This window comes from Sparassis crispa, assembly GCF_003851025.1.
Source record: "Sparassis crispa DNA, contig_000013F, whole genome shotgun sequence".
NCBI classification, from domain to species: domain Eukaryota; kingdom Fungi; phylum Basidiomycota; class Agaricomycetes; order Polyporales; family Sparassidaceae; genus Sparassis; species Sparassis crispa.
Genome location: NW_020939760.1, coordinates 1,125,954 through 1,153,854, shown reverse-complemented (window position 1 = coordinate 1,153,854; position 27,901 = coordinate 1,125,954). Strand labels below are relative to the sequence as shown.

Sequence of the window (27,901 nt, the reverse complement as noted above, 5' to 3'; positions counted from 1 at the left end):
AAACTTGACCTGACCCCATTGGGCGACCTTACTCGTGGCCAGTGCCCATCCGCGGGCTGTGTTTCTTCTTTTAGTTGTGTTCCCTACTGGGGGGGCCATTCATGTCCTGCTTGCTGTTATTGACAGATCCGACGTACTCATCGTTTGCACCGTCATGTTCAGAAGGTGCACAGAGAGTAGACGACCGAACATCCTCGATATTAAATAACCGTCCTTATTCGAACTCGCGTGGACATAAATGCTGAGCTAGACGCATAACTCATTGCGGCCGTCCACGCGTCATGGTAAAACTACCACTTGCGCGGTACTGACCCACTCAGATAGCGTATATTTGTCAGGTATTGTCGCGTGTGCTTCACGTGTCAGGCTGTGGACGTTGAAGCAGTCGGAAGCTACATTGATGATCCTGCGCACCCGGATTGATTTGAAGGGGACGAATTTGGTGTGCGTGGTATTGTACTGAGGTAAGTACGTGGTTTACTCCTGTTCTGTCTCCGAACTTGTCCTACTGGGTATTTTTGATGAGGAGACTCTACAGATGGTGACACGAAGTGGAATACAGTATATTTGAAGATCAGCCGAGTTTCGCGGTTTGAGGTCAAGGCCGGTCTACTTCGTATATTATCAGCTTTTCGAAACACCCCTGCACGCTCGCAGGTCCAACCAAATGGAGTACGTCTAAGCACTCTATTTATATCGCTCTGGGGTAACCACTGATTGCCCGTAAAGCGTTCAACGCGACTCATGGCCTAGGACTGCGCCGAATGGACTAAGGTCTTCTTGTGCGTGAGCCGCTTGGCCTGTTCCTGCGACATGCTTCCAACTACACGGCGAGATCTATACGTGGACCCGCGTACTGGTAGGTCGAAATTCTGTTGAAGGGCATCATTTTCCTTCAGAGATCAGCTGTCCCGTTCGAATGTATGCCGGCGGGTATCCGATCGGAAATATCACTGCGACAGATGGCTGGAAACCGTTTTGAACGCGTGTTTCCCGACCTTTCAGGCAGCACCCGCGGAGACCAACTCAAAGTTACTGCCCCGACAATTGATGAATTTCGTGCTCAGTACAGAGCAACCATTTGCAGATGAAACACAGTTTCTACTTGCCGAAGTAACCAAAACCTTACATTCACTCAGGGATCCAAATCCTGGAGGGTCTCAAGTGCAGGTTGTGTAAGTACGTGCCTAATCCTCTCTCACGTCGCAGAGTCTCAATTGACCGGTCCATGCAGTCAGGACAACATCAGTTTATTAAGAATAGCCGTCATGAAACTGCTCTGAGGAAGACATCAGTTTATTAAGAGTAGCCGTCATGAAACTCGTCAGAGGCAGCGACGGTGCCCCGGAGCATAAATACAACGGGTCTCGTACACTACTTGTCATCGTACGAGGCATGTTGCCCACCACTCGTCTCTTCGCCCTTGTAGCCCTCGGACTCTCTGCTCTCCTGGTATCTGCTTCCGTCTCTCCTCGCGTCATCCACGAATCCCGCCGGAGCGTCCCTGCAGGCTGGCGCCCTGTTCGCCGCGCAGAACCTTCCACCGTCCTCCCACTCCGCATCGGCCTTTCCCAGTCTAATCTTGACAATCTCGAGGCGCTTTTACTAGACGTCTCGCACCCCGAGTCCCCCAATTTCGGCAAGCACTGGAGTGCGAAGCAAGTCGCAGACACCTTCCGCCCGTCTCAGGAGACCATCGACACCGTTCGTGCATGGCTGGTGGAAAGCGGACTTGACGCAGAACGAATCAAGCTCACCAAGGGCGGCTCGTGGATCCAGGCTGATGTGACCATCGCAGAGGCTGAGGTGCTCCTCGGAACGGAGTACTATATCTACCAGTTCGGCGAGGAGGAGGGCGGGCGCGAGCACGTCGCGTGCGCCGAGAGGTACCATCTGCCAGAGCATGTCTCCAAGCACGTCGAGCTCATCACTTCGACGCTTCACTTCGACGTCAAGCATAAGCGCGAGACCCACCGTTTTGAGAAACGCGGGCCCGAAACGGCTAAGAGCATTGGCCAGCCCGGTTTCGGCGCGAGTTTTCCTAAAACTACGGGTACGATCCAGGTGAGTTTCAATTTCATCCCCTTTATTGTATTTTCCCACATCGCTGAAGCTGAATCGCCAACAGCAAATATTTACAGAACTTGAAGAGTGCGATAAGCAGATCACGCCGGATTGCTTGCGCGCCTTGTATGAGTTCGAGTATATTCCCTTGGCCGCGGACAAAAATTCCATCGCGATCGGTAGGTGTAACAGCTCAGTTCCACAGTTGTTGCACTGACCATCCACTAGTTGAGTATACGCCTCAAGCTTATACTGCGGCAGACCTGGACATGTTCTTCGGCAATTTTTCGCCTAGTCAGGTTGGCGAGAGACCGTACATGGTGTCTATTGACGGAGGCAAGTTATGTTCACCTTAGCTAAATTCGCCTTCGTTGACGTGTCTTCGAAGGTTATGTTCAAACTGAGTATACCGGGTTCAACTACAACGGAGAATCGAATCTGGACATTCAGTATTCAATGTCGCTCGTTGGCCCCGAGCAGACCGTTACGCTCTATCAAACGGGAGACATGGTCGAAGGTTATTAGCTCGTCTTTTCAGTCATTTAGATGTCCGATTTATGGTCTGAGTACACAGGCGCTTCGTTGAATAACCTGGTCGACGCTCTTGATGCGTCTTACTGCACATTTGAGGGTGGTGATGATCCCACACAAGACGGCATTTATCCTGATCCCTACGGCGGCGGTTACGAAGGTAAAGGCGACAACCGCAGTTCTCACCGGGGCCTTCGATGACGTGTATTCCCAGGTCCCGAATCTTGTGGCATTGTCACGCCCGCCTACGTCATGTCCACTTCGTACTCATATGATGAAGCCGATTTGACGCCATTCTACATGGAGCGCCAGTGCACTGAGTATGCGAAGGTCCGTGAATATGCTGTTGTACAATTTGGAAAAATTGAACTCTCTACAGCTCGGTCTTATGGGAATGACCATCCTGTATTCATCTGGTGACTACGGTGTCGCGGGATACAACAATACCTGCCTATACCCTAACGGTACCCAGGCCGTGGGTGCACCAATCTTCAGTCCGACGTTCCCCTCGACCTGCCCGTACATTACGAGTGTCGGTGCTACTCAGGTCAACCCAAATTCCACGGTATGTCGTATTTTCGCGCTGTACGGCCGTAGTTCACTACTCAGGTCAACCGGATAGGTTCTCGAGCCTGAAAGCGCGTGCGAGCAAGTGATCTACTCCAGCGGAGGATTCTCAAACGTGTTCGCCATGCCGTCGTACCAGAAGACAGCAGTCGAGTCATACCTCGCGAACTATCCCCCACCGTACCCTGCTGACATCTGGAACTCGACCGGCACGTCGCGTGCATTCCCCGACATCTCTGCGAATGGGTACGGTCCCTCACTACTGGGTTGAGACATGAGGGCTCACACTGATGCTTACCTGCAGTGCAAACTACGTCGTCGCCATCCAGAGCGAATACATGTTGGTCTACGGAACGTCATGCTCTTCCCCGGTCTCAGCCGCCATCCTCTCCGCCGTTAATGACGCTCGCCTTGCTGTCGGAAAGGGCCCGATGGGCTTCATCAACCCTACGGTACGTCCGACTCCTCCATTCCGTCGAAAGCTTACCGAAGCGATGTGTTTCTCCGTCATGCAGATCTACACGTCCCGTGGCATGGAAGCGTTCAATGACATCACGACTGGCACGAATCCGGGCTGCGGCACTGTTGGGTTCTATGCTGAGCGAGGCTGGGACCCGGTTACGGGCCTTGGCACGCCCAACTACCCGAGATTGCTCGAGCTTTTCCTCTCACTGCCGTAGAAGTATGATGACGATTTTAGACCTTGTGCTTGGAACCTGCTGTCGTCGTTCGCACGGTCATTATTCCCACGCGCTCATTTGGCGTTCTGTCGACAGTGTTGTAATGGAAGCGCGACGAAACATTGGATTATTTTGAGATTTACGGGTGTGCCGCAGTGACGACATATCTTCATGCGTTTTTCACCTGGGCGCGCTGTAATATTCACGGACTAGGGCAGAATCGGCCTGGTAGACGATGCGCAGTAGAGGAATTATAGGAGTATGCTATCCGTGATATACTTCGACGTTCGAGCTGCGCGCGACCGTGTGCAGCAGTTGATTGATCCTCTGCCGTTGCAGGGTGATGGAGTACCGGATTGTGGGGCACGAACACGAGCGCGGAAGGAGAGTATATTCGAAGTGAGCATGGTGAGTATCCATCGTAGTCGGCGCGAAGTTGAAAGGTCTGCTAGAGAACGTGAGGGCGGCGAATATTTTACACTGGTGCGGACGGTGCTCGCATTATGAGTGACATAGGTGCAATGTCAAAACCAAGAACCATTTCTGTGACGGCAACTCAGAGAGGCAAATACAGATACATTACATCTGCAGGCAGTGGCCTATGAAGGCACCAAGAAGTATCCCCTCGAGGCTCGAACCACTCATCCCTGCAGATCCCGCTCCGGCTTGAACTCGTACATCGGCCAGTCACACAAGATCGTCTGTTTCACAAACCTCGGCAGGCGGCGGTAGAGTGCGGGAGGGAGCGGGAGCAGGATGGACGTCTGCGAGCGGTACGCCTGGTAGTTCGCCCACGCGGAGCTCGCAGCGAGCCTCGCGACGGGCGTGGTGGAGCTGTCGTCCTCTACGTTACTTTCAACAGTCCTGCGCGTCGCCGAGCTGTGGTCTTCCTCGGATCCTGGCGGAGGGTACGACAGCAGGTAGAACTTGCGCGCTTGCGGCTTCTCCGCAGTCGGAAGGCCAGAAGCGAAGAGGAGCAAGCTGGGTGGAGGGAAGGAGTTTAACGATGAGTCGTTAGAACATCAGATCGATGAAACGTACGACATGGTGAAAAGCGGGGACACGACCGCACCATACTGTGCAGCCTTGGTAGATGGGCTGAGGCTGCCGTGCAGACTAGGAGTGACGCAGATGAGCCAGATTCCCCACCAGCAGAGCATCCTGACACGTTTACAGATAAGATTCGTCCAGTCCTTATAAGAGAAACTTGATACTCACTCGCCAAAATATGACGGATGGCGTGACCACTTCCATAGGCCGACCTACTTGTCATGTAGAATATCAGAAATGTACGAAACAGCACATAAATACGAACGACATACATCGATCGGCTTGTCCTTCGGCGGGTTTGAGGCTTTGTACATGAACTACAAGTTGTGCGAGCAACGAATGAGCGGTTGATAGACGCGCATCGGATAAGTGGGACACTGACCTTATGCAGGTCTGCAGAAGTCTCAAAACTCCAACCAATCCAGAAGAAAATGACGCCAAGAATGTCGGTCGCCTTGCCCCATACCGCATATGATGAACGCTCCGAAAGCGCGGGGGAGTTGAGGATTGTCAGAGGAAGCGAGATCGTCCATACCTAAGAGGGTCAATATAGCATCGGTAGACTGTGAGTCTGAAGGTCGGTTCGTGCTTACCCAAATTATTTGACCTTAGGATAAGTATAACGCACAAATGAGCCATGTTCGCCACAAAGAGGTGGAAATGACTCACCGACCCAGAATCCTGCGGTAACATAATGTCAGCCGAATATGGGTAGGAACAAGGAGTCTGCACATACCGAGGAATTTGAAGAAATGGGAACGTATATCATCAAAACGACTATCGCTCCCATACTTAAGCACTCGGTATAAGAGGAAAGCTGCATTCATTCCCACTACTGTCAGCACGGAGCGGACAAAGTGAGTCATGACGTACTAGCCAGACGGACGGCCCAAACCATTACAAAGACATTCGCGAGAATGTTACGAGCAGAGAAATTGCCACCGAGAAGCCAAGTGAGCAACGCTGCATGTCATTATTCCATCAACAGTATGGATTTGGCCGATGGTGGGAGATACGCACACAATATAAACACATTTGAACCTTCCACAAATGAGCAGTCAACACTGAGTCCTGACTGCTGAACAGAAAAATCACCGAGTACGCACCTCCAGTGAAGTCTGTGATCTTGTCAAACTAGCAGCACGGAGGAAGAATGACGTTAAAAACGGCCGACCTCCCATTAAAAATACAACTTGCTCACCTGGAACGTCCATGCGATAGCGAAGCCTAGGAGCTGATATCCGATGGTGACGAGGAGGCTAATAGAGAGGTAAAAATGGTCAAGGACGAGTATTGGTGTCATGACGAGGACGTTGAAAAGCCGTTAGAACTCGAGAAAAGGGGACAGTTATTGGAGGGGGGAAAGATGAACGTGTGGATTACGGAAACGATGTCGATAGGCATGAGGACTGTGGTGTGTCTATATACATGGCGGTACTGGAGTTGCGGGCGATGGATCGCGGTCAGCCAGAAACCACACGGTCACGTGCAAGCGGCGTGCATCAGCAAAACGCAACTTTTACTTAAAAGGGTACTTAAATGACTTAAATGGACTTATGATCCTTATTTAAGGGTATAAGGTCAAAAAGGGGCCTAATGCATATTACATGAGTGTCTGAAATCAGACTTATGGACACTTATTTGAAGACTTATTGCCTTAAATAAGGGTTGTAAGACCGAAAAGTCAAAATAGCTCTGTAAGAAAAAGTTGGGTTTTGCTGATGTGCGCGTGTCTTTGGAACGCGGTGAAAGTAGAGAGCGAAAGGAAACAGGCACATATACGAATCCATCGTGCATACATGATACAATATTAGCAGAAAGGAAACAGACCGGAAGGTACCGTACGACATACTTCCTATGTCCCGCCGCCATCAGACAGACCCGCCGCCCGGCATATCCCACAACAAAGACGGGGGCAGTACAAAAGCGCGTCCTCGAGCCATCCCTCTCGTCGTCCTCCACACCACACAAACCATTGGATCTTTGGTAGATTTCCAGTTCCCATATCCGACCATTGTCATCTCACCAACACCACGCCACCATCTCCATCACTGCCATCTCAACTCTCCCAGCAGGTTACCACGCCTTGAACGGTTCCGTGACAGCAGTAACATGTGATCGGAATACCATGGAATACACCCACATCATCTGCTCACAAGGGGACAGTCGGTAGTGCGACGTTCACAAGCGATAACCGTGGTGAGGCTGAGCGTTGGGAGTGCAAGCTTCTCGGCCCCAAGACAAGAGGCGTGGGCGTCCATTGACGCGAAGCTGATACCTCCCAGTTGCGCACGTCGTCAGCGGCCGATGTGACGGTGTAGTCGTGCAGCGGGGTGACAGGCATGGGAAGAGCGCGGACGATGTAGCGCACCTTCAGAGACCATCTCCGACTGAAAAGGGACAATTGCCGTTACAGAGCTGCGTGCAGATTATCCCTCGAAGCGACCACACAACGCGGAGACTCATCGCGTTGTGCAGCTAGGTGGCAGGTTCGGTGGGAATGGCCGGACGTTCTCCATCTCCCGCCACCAAGGTGCGGCAACGGCAAGCATCTTGGACGATTCCATTCTCTTTCGTCGTCCATCTGCGAGGATGTAGTTCCCAACGATGGTGGAGATACACCATAGAGGACAGAGGATGAAGATGCGCGGGATGTGTCTCCTCTGCGTTGGTGGATGGATGAGATGCCCAGTGCCCATCTCCATTTTTGCCATCCTCCACCTCACTCGCTCTCCACATTGCAGCCCCTGCCGCTCCTCCGATGGCCGCATGGTGTGTGAACGCGATTGCGCGTGGTTCTCTGCGTCAAAACGGGGAAGCGCTGACAGAGTCGGCACCACGTCTCTGGATGACCACTCCCAGAGTGCACTTTGTCGCTGAAGGAGGTGCGGTTGCCTTGAAGACCGGCTTCCATCGCGTAGTCGCAGTCGGACGCTCGTACGAGCTCTGTCGTTATGTGAGATGCGAGACGAGTAGGCGAGGATCCAGGGAATTCCCATCGTCGTGAGGAGAGTATCTTGGAGGCAGATCTGTGAAGTGGTGGATTCAGGTGAGGTTCGACCAGGAGGCAGGCACTCCTTTTATACACAGGCGGCGGACAATGCAGTCTCAGGAGGGGTTGGCGGCGCCGGGCGACGCCGCCTCTACACTGAAACCTTTGTGCTCGACGAGACAAAGGAAGATCTAAATATGCGCATGCTTTATGGGTGCGTAGACTCACTTCGCGCGTTCCGGATAAAGGCTAATAGGCATTGCAGAGAAGTTATGTAGAATCTGAATGAAGATATAATTGTGTTGACGAACCGCATTCGATCTATATTGAGTGCTTTACCGGTCCCTCAACCGCTATACAACTTGAATATGGTGGGTGCGCTCAGCGACGCAAGAATCCGCTGGCTGTGCACTCCGAGGCGACCACATTCAGCACGGACGACACATACAAATTGTTTCACAAATCTAGGAATATACTTCTCGATGAGACTCACCCACCCGAGTTGCACGCAGAACCCTGAGTAGATCCGCTTGCAAAGAGATATAAGATACAGCCTGAAATAACGACCTACAGAACGTGGCCACTGCCTCCCGTTAAGCAGACGGCGTAGTGACGAAACTACAAGGATAGTTATTTTCGGGAGGGTGCCACGGAGCGAATCCACTAAAAACGGTGGGGCACCGCGTAGTAAGTGTCTGCAGCACAAGACCAATCTCGTTCCGGGTCTCCAAAGTAATATTTGGTCATCATAGCTGTTTTGACGGTATATTGACAGTGATCTGACCGGTGATGTGGGGGTTATGACTACTCCAGATTCCGCCAGAGACTTATCCTGGGTTGATTGCACGATGCAACTCGTTGCTGGGAAGAAAGGCATGGTGTGTTCAGGCTTTGTGAATGTCCGCTGTCATGGTGTAGAACGCCGAGGGAGCTATTCGAGCGTCAAATTCGAGGAGCAAACCTCCCTACCATCGATCACGAATTTTCTCACGTGCTAAGCGCCTCATCTTGCTCTCTTCTCTCACCACTCGCGGCGAGTCCGTCAGCGTGGTGCTCGTCGCGCTCCAAATTCTTCGCCCGTCTATCTAGGTACGCTTTCGCTTTGACGTCCGTGAAATGGGAACGTCCTCGTACTACTAGTCTACTCGGTCTGGCTGAACGCACGGCGATTGCGTGATCTATGGAGTCGGATGGATGGAGATGATGGACAAGGATCTGGTGAGTGATGCTCTAGAGTTTGGAAATGGTGTTCAAGCTTGTGTTTTGGATTTTGTCCGCCAGTTTTTTCCAATTTGCACATGTCCGAGCGCACCAGCGCATAGACAGAGTTTGATGTGGAAATTTCTTTGCGAGCGACACTTTGTACCGTCGACGCTCGTCCTCCTGCGGGACCTTTCGTTGTGAACGCTTGTCACTGCTGACACCGGACGACGTCCTTGCACTCTTTGCAAGCTGATCGGTGGAACATGCAGTCTACATCTCTGGAATCGCAGGATGACAGCTTCTGTTGAATAGACTTTCACGAAGTTTGTGCCCCAGAATACGTGCGTTTTTGAGGTATGTCGTATTCATACATTTTCCGCTTCGAATGGTATCTTCTCCCGCTTGGATAGACAGCCGACGGCCCCCTTCACCAGTGAACGCTCGCCATATGCAGTTGTGTCGCGGTCGGTGTATAGCCAACTATATAGCAATTGCCACACAATTCACATGGTTTGAGTGGACGTGCACATACGCATGAGTACTTTCTACCTTGTCTGGCCGTGCACAAGGTGTGGCATTTGCCAGCGCGGCTTGTATTTTCCGAGTCTGGATTGTCTGCAGTACGTGCAGTACAAAAAGGGGCCTGTTTTCTGGTATATCTTCTCGCCACCTGTAGCAGTTACACCGCTTTCGTCTTTCCTGTCAGGTACAGCATTCGCTATCCACGATAACTCCCCTCGGCATCAAAAGACCTCACAAACGGCAAGTGCTTCTAACTGTGACTTGGGGTATTATTGCCTGGCATGTTCACTTTATGCTTCTGCGCGCGTATATGTCCCTTCCCACTGCTTTCTACTTTATGGCGGCGCTTACTGGACGAAATACAATCCACGGCGAGTGTTTGTAGGAACGCGTCCACGTGATCGCATTTCACGCGTCAAGTCACACCCAGTCACGCGATCCAAGTGTTTCTGGAAGTCACGCTGTCGTGACGTCTATCTACGTTAGTGAACCTCCACACCTTTACACCCTTCAGCCGTTGAGTGCCATGATTTTAAGACCAGCCCCGCATCTGCTATAGGATGCTGCATGATGGATCTATCGATCAGAGTGGATGCCATGGGCATCGCGTTTATACTTCGCAAACTATACTGGCCAATTTGTTATATGCGGCTCAAGCATCAGGTCAGTATCAAATCCGCCTATAATTGAATCTATCCACTATCTCGGTGCTCCGTACCGTCATATGTGCAGACGACTGCAAGCTCCAGATCTGGCGATTGGTGACCTCGCCGAGGACGCTCAGTGCCATGCGCGTTACCTGGCTTCAACTGTCACGTCTACGGCGGGGGCTCCGCGTGCATCGACGAGGTTGTGCATTAATCCAACGGATGCGCCATCGCCTTGACACTCTCAAGAGTCACGTTCGTACAAGCCACAATATTGACTCAATGCTTAATATCATATGAGGATAAGTCCATCCACCGTCTCTGTGCTCCATGTGCTACTACGTGTTAGGGTGCGTACGGACGTGTGTGTGATATCATGATATAGATGCGAAGACAGCGGGAAACGTCAAGAAGCGTAAAATAGCAATGAAAAGCGGAAAACACCCCGGTTCCCGCCGAGGACAACGCTGATGTACTGAAAATGAGACTGGTGCGTCACAATCCACTCGTCCCGCCTTTCCCCTCTGCTCCGCATTATCGGCCCTCCAACCCTAACCCACTCACGAAGCGACGAAGATAGGATGCGTCGAAGGGACCCGGAAGACGCGGACGAACGGCAATGACGCGGACGAATGGCAATGACGCGGATGAATAGCAATGACGCGGATGAATAGCAATGACGTGGACGAGTAGCAATGACGAGGAAGAATGGCAATGACGCGGGGCGAATGGACGAATAGCGATGATGCGGACGAATCGAAAGCGCGAGACAGGTGGCATCGACGATGAATGAGCTCCATTTGAGAGGACAAGGACGGGCGCGCCAAACACGACGCGCACGCCGTGTCCCCTCCACAATAAATTAATGCAACATCTCATGAATCTTTCGCGCTCCGGCTGGGTGGTGACCATCAGCGTCCCCGAGCTCGGTCAGGTCGGACGCCTATAATGGTGGAAGATTTTTGACCGGAAGATAGATTGGCGTAATGATGCGCCCTGACGTCGCAGGGAGCGGAACGGGAGGCATCCTGGGCGCTGGTGGCATCGGCACCACTTGTGCAGGTGCACGGAGGAAGTGAGTAGGGGGTTGCGGGACTTGAGCATGTGCCTGAGCAGACACGTGCGGGGCGTAGGTTTTCATGGTGCCGCTCATACTGAGGTGGGATGCTGGTATTTGGTTTGGGGGCGGTAGATGTTGGTTGTGCGAATGCAAGGGCGGCATGGGCCAGTCGTGCTCTATAAGTTGGACGGACAAAGGGGCGACGCGCTGGTCACGGGCGTTCTGTTGTTTCAGCTTCGTGCACCGCATGAGTATGCCTGGGCCACCGAAACCCCGCGATCGTAGCTGGAATCACCGCTCCGCCACATCCATCACTTATCAGTTGTGTTTTCCAACGTCTCCCTCTTTTCAGAGTGGTGTACGTGCGCAGGCTCCGACCCGGCAACTCCGCTATCTGAGCTTGCTTCTGAGTGGTCAAGATTGAGGCTCACGACATGCGTTGGCCTGGCGTAATTCATCTTCGTCGATCTGTCTCCAATCTCGTATTGTCCACTTATTCGCGCATTGTGCTGACACCCATCCCTGCAATACCCAGCCAGGATAACACGTTTTCCATGCCATTTACGCATGTTCATGTACAGGTGTGCGTTCGAACACACATTGATCCGGGGGGTGATAATCCGTTCTGAACAGAGTACTCACGAGATACCTTAATCCGACCTGAATCGCTCGAGATTCCCGGTCAATATTGAGCGTTGAGCCCATGGTACCAATTATCACTCCTAAAAGACCGATCTCTGGAACGAGGCTTATTCTGTTAACGATGCATCACTCTCATCTCCTGGACCGGTGGCGTGCCGCTACCGTCGTTCGTCACACACCACCGTCGATCTGCATCGTCCTTCTCTCCCAATCCGCTCAGCATATACACGCTCTTCCCTCCTAAGTTTTTGGATTTTCCATACCAGCCGTACGTATAACTACCCGACGGTACATATGTTGACAGCACAAGTACGGTGGGCATGTAGACGTCGTGCTCATCAGCAGCAAGACAGACGCGTTTGAAAGACGTGAAGGACCGAATTTTAGATGGCTCTCCGATCGCCATGGCACCTACTGCGGCTGATATTCATCAAATAATCGCGCGAGCGGCAATCGGATTTCTTGATTTCTTCTGCAGAGATCAGGCTGCAGCGGCTCGCAAATTGGACGTCCGCGTCAGTAAATCTTGTTGTGTCTCTCGTCCACTCTATCTGATCTAATCTGACGGTTCTCGACATTTTCTGCAGTCCACGAGTTGTCCATTTCCCTGCTCTCCCACACGACGACCTTCAGCCTCGTACGCGCCTTCACAACCCATTCTCATATCGAATATGTATTGGACCATTTAGCGGGCATATTAATCTAGAAAAACTGACTACGGACTGCAGGCGAGTCACCGCATCAAGATTCGCGTAGCCTCTCTTTATTAATCGCCTATCTTACCAATGGCGAGCTAGGCTACAAGCTTGCACTTACTAGTTACAGCAGGGGCAAGGTACTAAATCCGACGTATCGGTGTGGCATGATTGACCAGATCGATCTTCTCGGTAGCACGAACCGCTTCCACGTGAATGAGAACCTACGAACGATGCACTGTCCAATTCCCCTAACCTCGAGAAGCTGTGAATTCTTGTCGATTCCTGGCTCCAAGGTTCGCATTGGAAAGGAAGTGCGAGCATGCGTCTTCAAATATCCAAGGTGAACGACACACATCTATATTCATACTCGTTCAAATACTAAGAAGCAAGCGATCATTCTATAGACCTAGAAAGTGTCAACATTAGATCCAGAGATTGCCGCCGAGCCTCAGCGAACGAACAAAATGGTAAACCTTCACGGGCACCGGTTTGCCGCTACGGCCGCGACATGCCTGCTCACTCCTCTATCATGACTCGTGTTCTCTCGCCTTGCCACAGAATGCTGTGAACCGCTAATACGTCTGTGCTAGACAACGAACAATAAAGCTACCAACCTGAGGGTCGCAGCCACGTACTAGCTGTACCCCCGCCGCGAGGCAGATCCGCAGCTCGAACTCTATCTGAAACGTCGGACATAAACCAAAAGCAGAGAACCGCGGAGCTGTGGGCCAAAATCGAGACGACGAGTCTCATGTGTCTCTCGCCAGCCTTGACCACAAATTTTAGATTTCTTTCTATCTCGTGCGTACTACGGCCTTGCATACAATCCCAGACCTGGCAACAACGTCTTGTGGGCCACTGTACCTGAAGCTGCTGCTGGATGATTGCACGGGTGCTTGACTCTTCGCATCTCGTTGTGGAATTGATCGAGACTGGTGCTGCCCCTTCTTTGGCTCTCACAATTCGCGGGGCTCGCGCATCCAGAGCAAGCCAAGTCTATTTTTGAGTCAATCTAGCTTGATGCTAAAATCGGAGTCTACGCAGCTTCCGAGTCGTATCGAACCCCACCTGCGCGAGGTCTTGCGCATATCTTCTCTCGTCCATCGCTCCATACATGTGTGGGCCCGTACGCGTACACAACGTGGTTCCTTGTCCTGTAGAGTAATAGAACGGCTACTGGTGACTGCAACCACGAGTTCACCGGTGGAGGTGCTTTTCGTACCATGTTCGATGTCACATCACGGATTCTCGGACGTAGCGTCGCGCTTCGGCGCCTTCCAGCTCTTGTCGGTCATCTCAGATCGAGTCTGAACTGCGGATGCACGGCGGTGCGCAATACTGAAACGCTCTTGGGGTGCCTCGTGGAGGACGTGCGCTGGCATTCGATGCGAGGTCGAGGTTTGGCATCTTGCTACTGTCTATTGTTTTCCTCACTCGCCTGATGACACACTGGCACAACTGCGGGATAGTGTGGCCAGAGGAAAAAAATTTGCTGCGCTAAACTCGACGAGTTGCACCCAACCCGCCACACCGCTGCTTTCTGTAACATACACGTGTTCCATTTCACATCCTCGTTGTTTCTTCATTGAGAGGAAATAGTTCTCCGATACGAGCGTGAAATCTCGTTCAGACTGTGGCTACCATGCCAGACTAGCTCACCGCAGTTTCCGCGTATAGTAACATCATACTCGTGCGAAATGTAGATTCTCGAGAACGCGTTCTGAAAGTTGACATAGCATCTAGGGGAATGGGTAAGAGACTCCTTGAGCAATTTTGACCACCGATAGCTGCTATTTCTGCAGAAGCGGTTCGTGAGCGAAGACCAATCCTGTAAAAGAGCATTACTATATTACTATGTCGACTCACCATATGTCAAGACCGTGTCCAATCTATTCCTCGAGTCCATGGTCTTCTTGCCAGCGATAGGTTGGAGTGGGAACCCCTCGAATGCCCACGTTCCGAGACATGCCGCAGGATCATAGCAGACTCGACGCAGTAACGACGATTGGTTTTTCTCAATAGCTGCGACGGACAGATGTCCTCGTACGTCGCCAGTATCCAGAAGGCGCATCCGAAGGAGGACACCATGTCCCAGGAGGTTGGATAATAACGCCACGAGACCGCCAGGTTCTAGATGTAAGGAACGCTGGAGGAGATGGTTGAATTCGATAAATTAGATCAGATAAAAGAGATTCAAATAAGTAACGGTCAGAATGATACTGACTAGCCAGAGACACTTTCAGCTTGATGCCCCTGCAGTCGTCACATCAAGACGGATATGAGACTCAGAGTGAGGGACTAGTCGCGTCATTATTTTCCTAATATCACCTACAGTGCGCGTGATACCTGGAAAAATGATGCCAAACGGATACGTCGTGCGATGGGATATGGATTAGGTTAGGACTAAGACGGAGAACGGAGCGAAGAGACGGGAGATTCACTCATACGGAAGGATATTGTGATATTTCTCGTCGTCAAAATCGGTCTGGTTCGAACGCGTTATAAGGACTCTGCACGTCAACATTGGCTAAAAATTCATAAGGAACCACTTTGCAGTCTGATTGAGAGAAAAACAGCACTCATCGAAAAACATAAACTTTACTCAATGGCCTGACCGACGCATATATGCCGGTGCAAAAATTCCGGCCTAGGTACAAACGACCGCAGAAGAGTGTCAGCCTGACCAGACATGAAGAACCCAAGGTGAGACAACGATACCAGATTGCAGATCGACGAGGAGCGGGAAGGGGAAAACGTTCCAGCCCGGTGGGTGTAATGAGCTATGATCTTGTCCACTCCGAAACCAGCTCAGATGGCGGAGCTACCTGGACTGACGCCGCGAGGAACCTAGTCTAGTCACGAAAGCTGCACAAGAGGACCGAAAGAACGGAGTGTCAATATGAGATTGAGGCAAATGGCGGAGGTCAGTATTTCTAGCTTTGATCGCTGAGTTGCGGTGGTCCAGCCGGACTCATGCGGCGCACGAAGCTGAGATGGGGCCCGGCGGAAGGGATACGCTCGTGACCGGCGCGCACCCTCATTGTCCCTCCCGTTTAAAAGGCGAATTGCCACTCACACCCTTTGATTCGCCTCATCACCACCGCGAGTCGGCCCCCAGGTACGAGCTCACCAGTATGAGCACAATTTCTCCAGCCTCTTCGACCGGATGCGGCCTCAATACCCCTCATCTTGTTCCAATTTCTTTGCCACCTATTGACATGGAGGAAGACGATGACGCACCTGATTGGGCGTTACCACCATTACTCCTAACTTCGTCCAACTTCTCTCCGGTCCGAACCATCGGGACCCCTCCGTGGGAGAACGAGCCACCGCAGGAGACATTCGGGGCGGACGAAGACGAGGAGTCGGATAAGCGGGAACCGCTGCTCCTCTTCATACCACTTCTCGATCCCCTAGACCTCGAGATCGTGGGCCTACCGTGATTTTAACTGGCCGCGGCGTCGCTCACCCGCACGCTGGCTGACCAGGTACAGATGCTTTGGCAGTCCCGGGTTGGAAAACGTTCTGACAGCGCCAGAGTCTCGTCTCGACAGTCCGTGGCGCAGATGGTGGGGGTTATTATATCGTTGGGGGAAGGCGCGGTCCTCTCAACTGGTCCATGGTCTCGCGTCGTGGTCATCACACCTGTCAGTCTTCTTCCAGTGAATCTCAGTCGGGTGATAACGGCGCTGGAGAGCCCAGAACGCGGAGGGGAGGGGAGGGTATGGGGAGTGGACTTTGACTTACCACTGATCATGATATTTAACACCTTGTCTTCGGGGCCGGGATCCCCGTGGTGCTTTCTGCTTTCTATTTGCTATCTTCGAATCCCCGCTATTCACATACATACATCATGATGTTCCCCACACGTCGCAGTGCATAGTAGGTTACGGAGCACCGAACTAGCGGAGTATCAGTAGGTGTAAACTAGGCGGACTAGGAAACTCACAGAATGAACTATTGGATCGCAGTTTACATATCGGCTCGAATGACCACAATTCTGCGAAGCCTTGACGCGATGGGGCACCCTCGGATCGATGCAGCATTCTCGGCGTAGGCTCGATGCCTTGTGAAGCTCGTATGCCAACATGCCTTAATGGGACATACACGGCTGTCCTCTCTCAGCAGTTCTGTTTAAATGTTACTATGCACTCAAGCGAGTTGAACCTACCCCGGGATGCCATTGATTCAGGTCACTGCGGCAGTGAGCGCTAAGCGCTTGACCGCCCGTCCTCGGGCATTGCCGGAAGGTCACAGCTAAGCGCCTTCGTCTACTCAAGATAGCATTAGCGACTTGGAGCACAAACAAAATCCTCTGTGGACTGGACTACGGGTATCTGGTGAGAGTTGCGTTCGGGGCTCCAGATTTGCGCACGTTCATTATAACAGGGAATGTCAACACCTTTTCCTCAGAGCTTGGTGGATTACATCTACTCGTGGATGATGACGATGAGGGGGAGCTGCGCGATATCGTTCCCGCAGATTTTCTGCATTCTATTTATCTGAAGTAAGTGTGTTTCCCGCCACGTCAGTCAAAACGGGGGGGTTTTTTTTTTTCGCTGGCGGCACGTAGCATCCCAGGGCAGGAGTGTCTGTTTAACTTGGACCACAGCGGCCTTGATGGTGTAAAATTTATAACACGCTCCGCTTGCACTTTCCTGTTGTTGTTCCCCTAGTGGACCACTTTCGCGCTGGTGTACTCCCTTTTGGTGGCAAGACCTGTTTTCAGCGTTTATACCCGGGCCAGTATCTCTAGTTCGACATTATTTTCTCACACCTGCGCTCTCAGGATCCCCTGCCGATGTTCACGTTCTGCTCGTGCTCCGGCCCTATTCTACGTGTGTGCGCTATTGTCTAAGCTCGTCACCGACAGTGTCTGTGCAGTCCAGTTATCAATACAACTCTCTCCGGGGCGGTCGTGCTTGAACTATGCCCTGTTACACAATTTTCGTCATACTGCTGGATCCAGCTAGTCTACGTAGGCCTCACGCATGCCTGGTCGCCTGAGCTTTCCGCCCCCATTTTCACGCTATACCGAATCAGTTGCCTTCGCTCGTGCTGCACTTGGTCTAATACTGCACAGCTCCCTCAGCGTGAGGATCACGACCTTGCTACTGCTCCCACTTCACCTTCCCTTGATCTCTCCCATAGACCGAGCTTCTCCACCGAAGTATATCCACCGCAGCACCGAGCGCAGCTGCAGCAATTGTCCTGGGTATGTAGACGTGCTTCCTGCATCTTGCCGTCCAGTAGTCTGTCTCATCGACAAGAATGATCCGTACGCGTCACCGCGCATCTTCCGGTACATGATACTTCATGACTTGATGCGGAGAGCACCTCTAAGTAGGGTGCACACGACGGCGGCGACTCGGAGGACGACAGTGCGGAAACGGCGAGGATAATGACCACGCAGTCGTAATTCCAGCCAAGGTTGCAAATCTCGCTTCTGTCGGCGCACTAGCGTGGGACGAGATCACTGGCCGACTGTGCATTGCCGACACGAGAACGGGAGTGGTGTAGGTTCTGACTTTGCGGCGTCGCCGTTGTCACTTGAGTAGGCATGTTTTACTGGTGCCGCTGGGACTGGATGATGTTACTCATTCTCCACTGCTCTAGTTCAAACAGCATTGCGGGAGCGTGTACTTGACCCTGACCTCGGAGTCCCCTCGAGGCCTCGACCAGAGGTGCTCCCGGTAATAAATGTTCTATGAATACTATATGAATACCAACGTAGGACCTACGCTCCTAGAAGGGCTCCACATTCTAGCGCTTTTTACATGCATCCCTTTTTTCCTCTGTGTAAGGGAGTTAAACCGCCACGAAGAACGACCCACCGTGCTGCCTCGATAAGTTGTCCGACGAAATACTTGTCGACCAAGTCTTCATGTCATCGCCATCCTGCGCTTGCGGCTGGTACGTTCTTTGCTTGCTATTCCACCGCTCAATGATTATCCAACGCGGTCGACAGGCCAGCGGGCCCATTTAGCTGTCTGGAAACGGCTCCTTCGTTGGGTCAACGTCACCCTCCCTCCTCTGCCACCGACGTCGAACCACTCGCTCCAGTATATGACCGGCACGGACGCCGAACATCTACTTCTGCACGAAGTCTCCCTGGAAGCACACCAAGCTGAGCTGCATGTACTAGTGGGACTTCGACGCATTCCATGTTCTGTCGATAGCTATCCCGCCAGGAGGGTATTATCTCATTGCGTCAGTTGCCGACAAGATGTGTATGCACTACTCTATCGTTGTCTTTAGTATGGACGACAGGGGAACTGGTGCCGTACCGTACCTCATGCGAAGATGCGGACCATAACGAACGTCTATGATCTGCGGAATACATGACCGTGAGAGGCAAGAAAGGAATATTCGTCGCTTACGTTCACGAGGATACAGGAGACTCGAGAGGGAGTAAGTCTGCCCTTCGCTCTTCGCAGTGGTTTTGAACGCTGAATGTGCCTAATTTCAATGACTCGGACGGAAATGTCGAGAACGAAAACAGCCAAGGGCTGTCAACCGAGTATGAACAGCACTACCTTTCAGAACCTGAACGTCGGCGCGACAGCGGCGCTGCAAACCCGGCGCCAAGGCACCCCTCGAGGTGTGCGCATTCTACGACCCGCTTGCCCTACGCCCACGAACTCGCCGCATACCCGTTGCACCACGCCGGGTGAGGGGGCTCCCGTGGCCGAGCGACGTCGAAGCGCCATCGTGTATTTCGTACACCTGTAGAACCAGCGCGAGGCGCCGCGCATCCTCGAATTCCACTGCTTCTCCGATCCGAGGAGCAGCTCACCCGCAGCCGCGGCGCAGAACCAGTGCAAGCCGTTCCCTGCCGCCAAATTCACGGTGCCGCGCGAGACGGAGGAACTGCAGACTGTGGGCCCTCTTGTGTGGGATGAGACCATCGGCATGCTGACTATCGCCAAGGGGAATGCTATGATGGTGCACGTACTGGACCTCGCTGAATCGCCCACGTGTGAGTGGAATGGGCTCTAATCCGAGTCGTCTCTGGGAGTGCGGTAATGATACTGATATGGTATTCGCAGTCGAAGCAGAGCAAGATCTCTATGTCTTCGAACACCCCAACGTCGACATCTTCGACAGACCATATTCCCGTAAAGCACATGAGACGAGTGATGCAGGGTCAGGGTCTGCAGATGAGGTAGAATAGGAATATGACCAAGGGCCTCCGCGTGGCCTATCAGGTGGTGCAGGTGGGCCAGGGGGGGCAACTATCGAAGCAGGGCGTTCGTACTGGCCAAGCGGGACTGAGCGCGCGGAGTCCTTGCGCGAGCCAGACGCGATAAAAGAAGCGGGTTGTTCCTATTGACCAAGCGCGTTGGACGATCCAGGGTTCTCGCACTGGGCAAACGGGACTAATCACGCCGAATCTTCGCACAGGCCAAGCAGGATGAACGGTGTAAACTGGTTGCCTGAAGAAGAAATGCCTGTGTCAAGTTCAGACCAAATTATGGCACTATGACTACTGTCAGCTGGACTGGGTAAATAATAATGCAGACCTGATGAATAGCGCTGAAGAAATGAAAGGCGCAGGACAGGTGCAAACCAGGTAAACAGCACAGATACGTCGTTGCCAATGGACGTAACCTAATGACAATCGCTTCCACCGCGGAAGCATATTGATGACCATTATCATTGAATCTTCCACTCTTTGTCTTGCTTGCTCGTCGTGCTCTAATATGGCATAGTATTGCTCCTCAATTTATTGTGTAGTTTTGTTGGATGTACGCACTCAGTGGTGTTCATTCCTGGGTATCGATTCCGTCGGCAGGTAGTGGCGTATCGTTCACCTGCGTCGCGAAAGGTTCAGCAAGTCAGAGTCATGCACTGTCGAAGTGATGAGAAGACGCCTTATTACTCGTTTCAGTCTTAAGTCATACATACCACGCGGAAACCCAGCCGTTCAACAAGAATAGGATTGTATTCATTTGGATGAGGTTCTCATTACCCCTGGATGTCGCGGCAAAGCAAAGCGGCCCACGTTGTAGGCCCTCGCCCAAGTACCCACCGCAAGATATTTAAGCTACCAGGAATTCCCCCAAGGGTAGACATCAGGCACGTCGTGTTACTTGGCGATCTCAAACGTTGAAGCTTACCTCCTGTTATAATAATACAACATCCTATCCATCCCCTCCGTGACAAGATCGCTCAGCAGCTCAACATGCTGCAACGTACTCTTCGGAAGAACTTCTTCACTCGAGACCGGCTTACAGACAACCTGCTTGCCCAAACGCGTAGAGATCTCCTTTGCGACGTCCTCCAAGGTGCAGTTCTGCCCGGTCTGCTCGTACCGAGTTGTGGGGCATAGGATCGAGAATGATGAGACGCGCGACTTCGGCGAGATCTTGAGGATCCAGAGAGCCCTGCAGTACTTTAGGGGGTACATAGCAATAAACGTGGAGGCTTCCGGTACTTGATTCAAGTCGAAGTTCTGTATGAGTGAGGTGGGCTGGGAGACGGAATACGGTCGTGATGGCGTTATGTAATCCGACGTGGGACACACCTCAAGGATGGTGTAGCCAAGCCCAGACTCTATCAGGCATTCTTCGACACCGAAAGCAAGTCAGACGGCCGAGACGAGATGGCGATACTATGGCGCGTGTTGTCGGCGGATGTACTTGATGGGTTGAATTCGAAACGCCTCTTCGAAGGTGCTTCGACTTTATGCAAGGCGATCGTGAGTGATCAGAAGCCGTTATCTCAGAGCTTCACATCTCGGACCGTCCAGCAATTCCAGGACGCCCTCGTGTAGGAAAGGTGATATCCAGAGGATGGGGTGACCGGTCCTCATGTCATGCGCTCCCACTGAGTCACTGAAGACTCAGGGGCCAGACACGGATATCCTGAGGAACGAAGGTTGAAGCAGAATGTCAGTCTACCTTTGGGAGACAACTCAGGGGGGCCGTCTACGATCTCTTGCCACCGTCGATCTCGTTTCATTCTGACTGCATCTATCTCTCAGTACCATGACTTCGGCTGGGCGAGCTTTTTGGCAGGCTGTTTCTCTCTTTCCAATCTTCGCGAAGGCAATGCTTACATGGGCGTATCAAATACCGTCTGCACTCGAGTTCTGTCTTGCAGCGTTCTCTAGGTACACGCGTTGATATCGCTAGACAGCTGTCGCTGTTGACTCGAATCCTCAGGAATGTGACCGTCCTGCGCGTGTTATCTGCCGAGCTAACGCTCTCATGTTTGTCTCATGTCATAGTCCTGGACAAGGTTCTCCATTTTGTGCCATATCATCGCATTCCGCTACTTGCCGTGGCGAACTTCTTCCTGGGATAGTAGGATTACGTGCTATTGTCACCAGGATCGATGTCAATTAACGCGGAATCGATCCGCTGGCTCGTGTTGGCTCTCCTATGCGGCGATGTGGATACGAAGCATTCGAAGCTCAGCGTTAGGCACGCCGCTCTGGGTCGTTGCTATCATTCGAATCACTAGCTTACGCGGCCTGGCATGTGCCTCAATGGATGCATTAGCAACATGCATCTAGCTCTTCCGGTGCAACCTAGACCCTTTCAGGAGGCTGAGTGACTCTTCGTAGATGTTTCCTGTTCGGATTCATGCAATGCCAAAGACGGTGGATCAATCGATCATGGCCCAGTCGAATGTGACTCCTTGTGTCAGACATCGATGTCAGTCGCAGTATAGTGGGACTACTGCGGGATCAATCACACGCCTGATCAATCAGCTACGATTAGTCTCTTATGCAGTATGTAGAGCACTCTGCTGATCTAGTGCAGAGATGGTGTTGCAATCCTAGATGTTTTCTTTGGCATCACTAGGATTCCTGCAGTCTTCAGGGTTGAAATCACAATTTCGGGCTTTATGCATTTTTCTTCCGTAACTGCATAGCCACGCTTGCGCCAGCGGTGCCGCCAGCGCTTCTGAGTTGTTGCTCTTTGTGGCTGCATCAGATCTCGATCGAACAACGACGTAGCGCCCGCTGGCGCCGTGGCGTTAAAAGGTTCCTTTTCATTGCGATCATCAGTATGCGATAACTGTTTTTTCTCATTCTGGGTTCGATGGATCCCTTCAAGCAATATCTTAATATCCTGAAAGAAGATGTCGCATGGCACAAATTCGTCGACGATGGCCAGAAATGGCCGCCTAACGTGCGTGACCTACGTGGCGAACTACTCACAGATTCTCGGCGGGTTCCAAGTTGGGTAACGACGGTAAATACATTCCTACTATACTGTCTGGTTTTCCGTTCTCTAAGTGTTCTATATACAGGGTCCCTATCCTCCCATCGATCCTCGAGCGGAACCCCTGCTGGAGGAATTGCAAAACACGTTCAAATCGCATGCAGGCTCACTTGAGGACGTGGCCTTCGATCAGCAATTACAGGGCATGTTCGGGACCCTTCTCAGTGATTGTGCCAGACTGCGGAATGTTATTTCATCCGATAGTCTCTGTGGCAGCGCCAATCCGAAGGAATCATTCCTGATTGTTATGATATGCAATGCGATGTCCTCCGTGACAGCAGATTTTTCCATAGAGTAAGCCTCTCTTGGCAGTGTGCTCTTTTTCGACTGATCATCATGTCCTGTGAAGTGAAAATGTTTTAGTCGCCTTGCCACGCTATCGTGGCGGCGGGCTGAACGTGCCTACCAAATACATGTCCAATGGCATCCAGGTACCACTTTTGATGTCTGTGTTCGCGGAGATCCCCGATGATAACTCCAATGCGGACGGATCTGATGTAATGGCAACCGATGCTGATACTGAGGAGGCTGACTCTGACGCAGAGTCGCACAACCCGGACGCGGAGCAAGGTGAGGACGAACCCCGTGAACCATCCGAACCTCCTCGGCCGGATTCGGTCGCTTCACCTATGTCTATGTCGACATTTCTCTCCCTATGCGAGAAGCCGGTTCTCATAGAGGAAAGCGCTAGTGACTCAGAATCTCCTTATGACCCCCAATCACCGGCGGAGCTGAATGCACACATCCTCGTGTATCCGCCATCTAGAAGACTGCCTAAGCGATGCTCTCTACCATTTCTGTGCGCTGCGGAGGAAGACGACCTACCCCTCGTGATGATGGCAATTCTCTACCAGCGATATGTGTGGAAGATCTCCGAGCCTGTCGTTGGTGTCGGGTTTTCCAAGTATCATACCTCCATTTATTTCTACATCGGATGGTTGGACGGGGATATCCACAAAGAAGGCTCATTAGTGAGGATACATGCATGACTCAACTGCATCCCTATCTTCTACTCATTTATGACTCGTTGCAGCCTCGTGTACATCTTGGTTCCTTAGGGCGAGACGGGTCCCTGGATCTGGCCTCGCTTGATGGGGCATTTGCACTGTGTCGTGCTGTGTTGGCCTTGCAAGGACTAGCGGAGCAAATGTACAGTGCTTCCCGAGCTACGGCGACACAGATAGCGGAGGAAATAAGGGATGATTCCGTCTCTATGTGGCGTCTTGATACAGTTGGATGCGTCAACGTGGTTGAATCAAATCCAGACCAACACGACAGGATTGCAGCGTGGGCACAAGGCCTCACGTATAAAACCTCCGCGGAGATGGCAGAGTAGGTGCCTCCAACATACCTCCCTTCTATCCACCCTAAACCCTGTACATAAGCACGATGGGCCCCAAAGCTACTAGATCAACAAGAAGAAAGGCGAAGTGCGTTTATTTGTTGCTGCGCCACGGCAATTATTGATTTTTGGGACAATTCGTAGAGCTGCAGCTCCCGAAAAATCCACATCTTCCGCCTCTGAAGGCTCTTCCAGGTCAGCGTACTCTAAGGATGCTAATCTGCCGTACGTTCTGCATCAACTTCCGCGATAGACATAGCTGATTGTGCCGTGCAGGGTAATCTCGATTCCGCAGGAGGAGAAGGACAAGTGAGTATCAGTTCGTAGATATCTTTCATTTACTGAGCACCATATCGATGAAGGCAGGATGAGCAGAGTCAAGCCTCAAACTCTCTGTACAACCCGATGTCGTGCTCAACGTGAGCATAATACTACCTACGCGATCTCTATGCTCATCTTAATCCTCAGATTTGCTGGTGAAGCAGCTAAAAAGGGAAACGGTGGACTCGTGTACAACTACCTCTTCAACAGACGCGTTGTTTTGTCTTCAACGTGCAGCAATGCCAAAATGCTGAACTTGTGCGAATCTTTTACCGGAGATGTCTGGCCATTTATTTGGAGCTCACTTGTGAGTAGTGCTGGAACCTCTTTATCATAGGATGCTCATAATAGCCAGGGAGACGTGCCTCGTGTTGATAGATCTCTAGAGCCCTTTAGACGAGAGTTGTTCGAACAGGCACAAGAACAATATGCACGTAAGGCTCCACGAGATGTACCGAAGGAGATCCTTCCACTGTTGGAAAGCAGCTTGTCATTAATTCTCGCTGCCACGAGACGTGCACAGAGGAAAGCGCGTTCAGTGATTCCTCCTTCCGAGTCAGTTTGGCGCCATGATTTCGACGCGCTGATTTTCGACTTCTTCACCAATGCATTGAATGGAACAATCAGCTTGCATGCGAGAAGCCAGGATACTACCGGCGTTACGGATCCTACAAAGGCTCTTCAACTCCCGGAAGATGATAGGCTCATCCCGTCGTATGTTCAATATCATCGTCGACCGACACTTGATCTAACTACATGTACAGCACAGAGCGGACGATATCTTTACCGAGAGCGACGCCATTGAAGAGCTCTTTTGCCCCTAAGGTTTATTCACACATAGCCGAAGGTGTGCCCAAGGATGAAGGACCTTATGGCGAGAGGCTGATGAAATGGGCAAGCGGTGACGGGCAACGCTTCCGAGCCGCATACGGTCAGGAAATCAAAGACCACATGATCGTACAGTCTCAAGCAGCGGCTTGGGTGACGCGCGGCGACGGTCCCAGCAATGCACCCTATCGTGGAAAATGCGATGCTCTCGGGACGCTCTCAGTCGACCTTCCCGTGCGACGCGAGTTGCTGGAATCTGTGCAGTTGGTGGTTACAAGCCAGCCCAAGGAGCCCTATGTAGTGGACAAGTACGAAAGCAAGGTGCCTACGATTTTCTCTCAAACATCTAGCAAAGAATTGACGAGTCAGAAGCACATTCAAACGGAGACTGCGGTGCTAGCGGACACCCAGCGCCAGACGCAGGATTCCATTGACAACTCTTTTCTGACCGCCAATCCTACACCACCGCCCGGGAATATGCCTCCTTTCCATGACGAGTCACCAGAGACTCGAGATTATGCTATTGCTTCCAGTTCTTTCTGTGATACCGACCTTCTGTATGAAAATGCAGAGGAATATCTAGAGTCGAACCTCAAGGTGATTTCCGAACGATACGAAACACTCACGGCAGGTCAGAGGAAGAATGCTAGAATCAAGAATCCGGTATCTATTCTCGAGCTTCCCGTGCTATTCATGGAATACAAGAAGCAGGATACGGACATAGCGAAGGGAACAAATCAGCACAGAATGTATTGCACAGCGGGGGCTACAAACTTGGAAGTAATGGGGCTAGAGGAAATACCTGTCTTCAGCGGACTCACCGATGGCCCAAGGGTTACGCTTGCCACAGCGTGGAGCAGCCATGACGTGAGCTAGATCTAGTTTGATATGGCTGCTGACCAGTTTGCTATCCTTAGATAATAGAGATATTCGAGCGGCACACTCGTACCATAGACATCTCGACGGCACTGGGAGCCTTCCGCTTTGCCAGCATCCTGGCAAGACTTGCCATAATTCATTGTAGGGACCTCGAGAAGCGCTTTGGTAAAGTGTCTAAGGATCTCCTTCGGAAACTCGAGGCTCGTGAATTTGACAATCCTGATAGCAAGTTGCAGTGGAAGCAGCCACCGCCTCCTCGACCTAAGTCACCCAAATCTGGAGAGGCCGGAACGCGGTCCGCACGGGTACCGGAACCAGTCCAGTGATCGGCCGGTAGAGTTCAAGACGAGGCGAAGGAAAGTTGGGGATGAAGAGAACGTTACAATATGCGGGAGCATGGGATCGACCGTAGTACTCCATCTCAATGTTATGGAATCTACTATGCAGACCGCTGAATTGCTGTTGCGGAGCGACATGTATGGATGCTTTTCACAATCTGTTATAGCTCGTGCACCCAAATGTCCAATAGTGGCCTACCGTATCAGTTGTTTCACCCAAGTTCCACCCTGCAACACACGCTGCACGTCAACTCATGAATGTTCCGAGAGTCACGAACGTGCCGACACTGTAACGCAATTGACAGCGGCGGCCGCGGTGGCACCTCTGATGCTCTTGGAAGTTGGCCCTATATGCATCTGAAGTACGAGGACTCGGAGCTCCCGGAAGTTTCCATTCTCTCGTCTGTTGACTGGCAATCTCTGAAAACAAATCTAGCGACATGTATTCTCACATTCTTCCCGTTTCCTATGAGAACAACATGCGGCAGCATGTAAACGAATTCAAACACCCCCCTCCCTCCTGCCAAGCAGCGTACCGACGGTCATCTGAAACTGGCATCAGAAACGACTCGCATACTTGGTGCCGAGGAGGCCTTCCTGGAAGGCATCAAGAGGAATAATCGTCTTTTTAATTGTGATCATATCGCTTTCAGATACCTCGGACTTTCGGTCCAGACTGACACTGGCGCTGGCAACCGACGCCGACGTCGCCTTCAGGGAGAACACCCACGATGGAGGGCGCCGAACCCCCTCGTGGAGCGTCTCATTCTGCACCCAGTCATAATCAACGTTTAGCGAAATGGTCTCACGGGAAACTACAGAGTGTGTAATTGCAAGCGCCTAGATTTCAAGTTTACAATCTGACCACGCAAGGGCCTCAGTGCGTTTCAGCTTTTGCTCCCTGACATACAAATCAGCGTTGTAGCTGATGATGGTACACACTCCCGGAGTCACTCTGTATGGTGCAGACCTTGTCGCCACCCCTGTGCACGCTTTTTACCCGACCCTCTGGCAGCTGTATTCCGTGCCATGGCACCGCTTCTTCTCAGTACTTCTAGGGGCTCCCAAGCTCTCGCTCGTCTACCAGATACGCATGCTGATGTCGTTAGGCAGCCGGACTGTCGGAGTCGAGATGTGCGACGAAAGCGGATAAGACTCCACAGTGCACACACCGTCAAGGTCTACTGGGAGCGCCCAAAGTTGGGAGGAGCTCCTGCGCTTTGGAACTGTGGATGGAAAGCATGCTGCGGATGGATACAGTTATGTGTCGGGACATCGTCATGATTCACGAGGAGATCTATC

At 51.9% G+C, this 27,901-nt stretch overlaps 6 protein-coding genes across 6 annotated transcripts; 4 read left to right on the top strand and 2 right to left on the bottom strand.

The window, feature by feature from the left end:
- Positions 1-1,314: 1,314 nt before the first annotated feature.
- SCP_1403930 (Tripeptidyl-peptidase SED1) lies at positions 1,315-3,842 on the top strand (the record flags this gene model as incomplete). Its single annotated transcript, XM_027764097.1, has 10 exons — positions 1,315-2,064; positions 2,129-2,243; positions 2,293-2,400; positions 2,453-2,581; positions 2,639-2,755; positions 2,810-2,925; positions 2,975-3,160; positions 3,218-3,408; positions 3,467-3,614; positions 3,678-3,842. The coding sequence occupies 10 exons, from the start codon at positions 1,315-1,317 to the stop codon at positions 3,840-3,842; spliced, it is 2,025 nt and encodes a 674-aa protein (XP_027619898.1).
- A 641-nt stretch (positions 3,843-4,483) lies between these two features.
- Positions 4,484-6,195, bottom strand: SCP_1403920 (hypothetical protein; the record flags this gene model as incomplete). Its single annotated transcript, XM_027764096.1, has 12 exons — positions 4,484-4,823; positions 4,884-5,003; positions 5,061-5,104; positions 5,165-5,209; positions 5,275-5,427; positions 5,486-5,499; positions 5,562-5,573; positions 5,629-5,709; positions 5,766-5,855; positions 5,913-5,933; positions 5,999-6,026; positions 6,094-6,195. The coding sequence occupies 12 exons, from the start codon at positions 6,193-6,195 to the stop codon at positions 4,484-4,486; spliced, it is 1,050 nt and encodes a 349-aa protein (XP_027619897.1).
- Positions 6,196-15,874: 9,679 nt separating this feature from the next.
- On the top strand, positions 15,875-16,099 carry SCP_1403910 (hypothetical protein; the record flags this gene model as incomplete). The annotated part of the gene is made up of 1 exon (XM_027764095.1): positions 15,875-16,099. One exon carries the CDS (start codon positions 15,875-15,877, stop codon positions 16,097-16,099), a length of 225 nt encoding a protein of 74 aa, XP_027619896.1.
- Positions 16,100-19,178: 3,079 nt separating this feature from the next.
- On the top strand, positions 19,179-19,830 carry SCP_1403900 (hypothetical protein; the record flags this gene model as incomplete). Its single annotated transcript, XM_027764094.1, has 3 exons — positions 19,179-19,259; positions 19,389-19,635; positions 19,706-19,830. The coding sequence occupies 3 exons, from the start codon at positions 19,179-19,181 to the stop codon at positions 19,828-19,830; spliced, it is 453 nt and encodes a 150-aa protein (XP_027619895.1).
- A 794-nt stretch (positions 19,831-20,624) lies between these two features.
- On the bottom strand, positions 20,625-21,066 carry SCP_1403890 (hypothetical protein; the record flags this gene model as incomplete). Its single annotated transcript, XM_027764093.1, has 2 exons — positions 20,625-20,703; positions 20,777-21,066. 2 exons carry the CDS (start codon positions 21,064-21,066, stop codon positions 20,625-20,627), a joined length of 369 nt encoding a protein of 122 aa, XP_027619894.1.
- Positions 21,067-22,708: 1,642 nt separating this feature from the next.
- Positions 22,709-26,587, top strand: SCP_1403880 (hypothetical protein; the record flags this gene model as incomplete). Its single annotated transcript, XM_027764092.1, has 13 exons — positions 22,709-22,861; positions 22,920-23,185; positions 23,241-23,862; positions 23,925-24,223; positions 24,277-24,321; positions 24,378-24,458; positions 24,510-24,542; positions 24,596-24,652; positions 24,702-24,861; positions 24,910-25,268; positions 25,319-25,703; positions 25,755-26,249; positions 26,300-26,587. 13 exons carry the CDS (start codon positions 22,709-22,711, stop codon positions 26,585-26,587), a joined length of 3,243 nt encoding a protein of 1,080 aa, XP_027619893.1.
- Between the last annotated feature and the right edge of the window lie 1,314 nt (positions 26,588-27,901).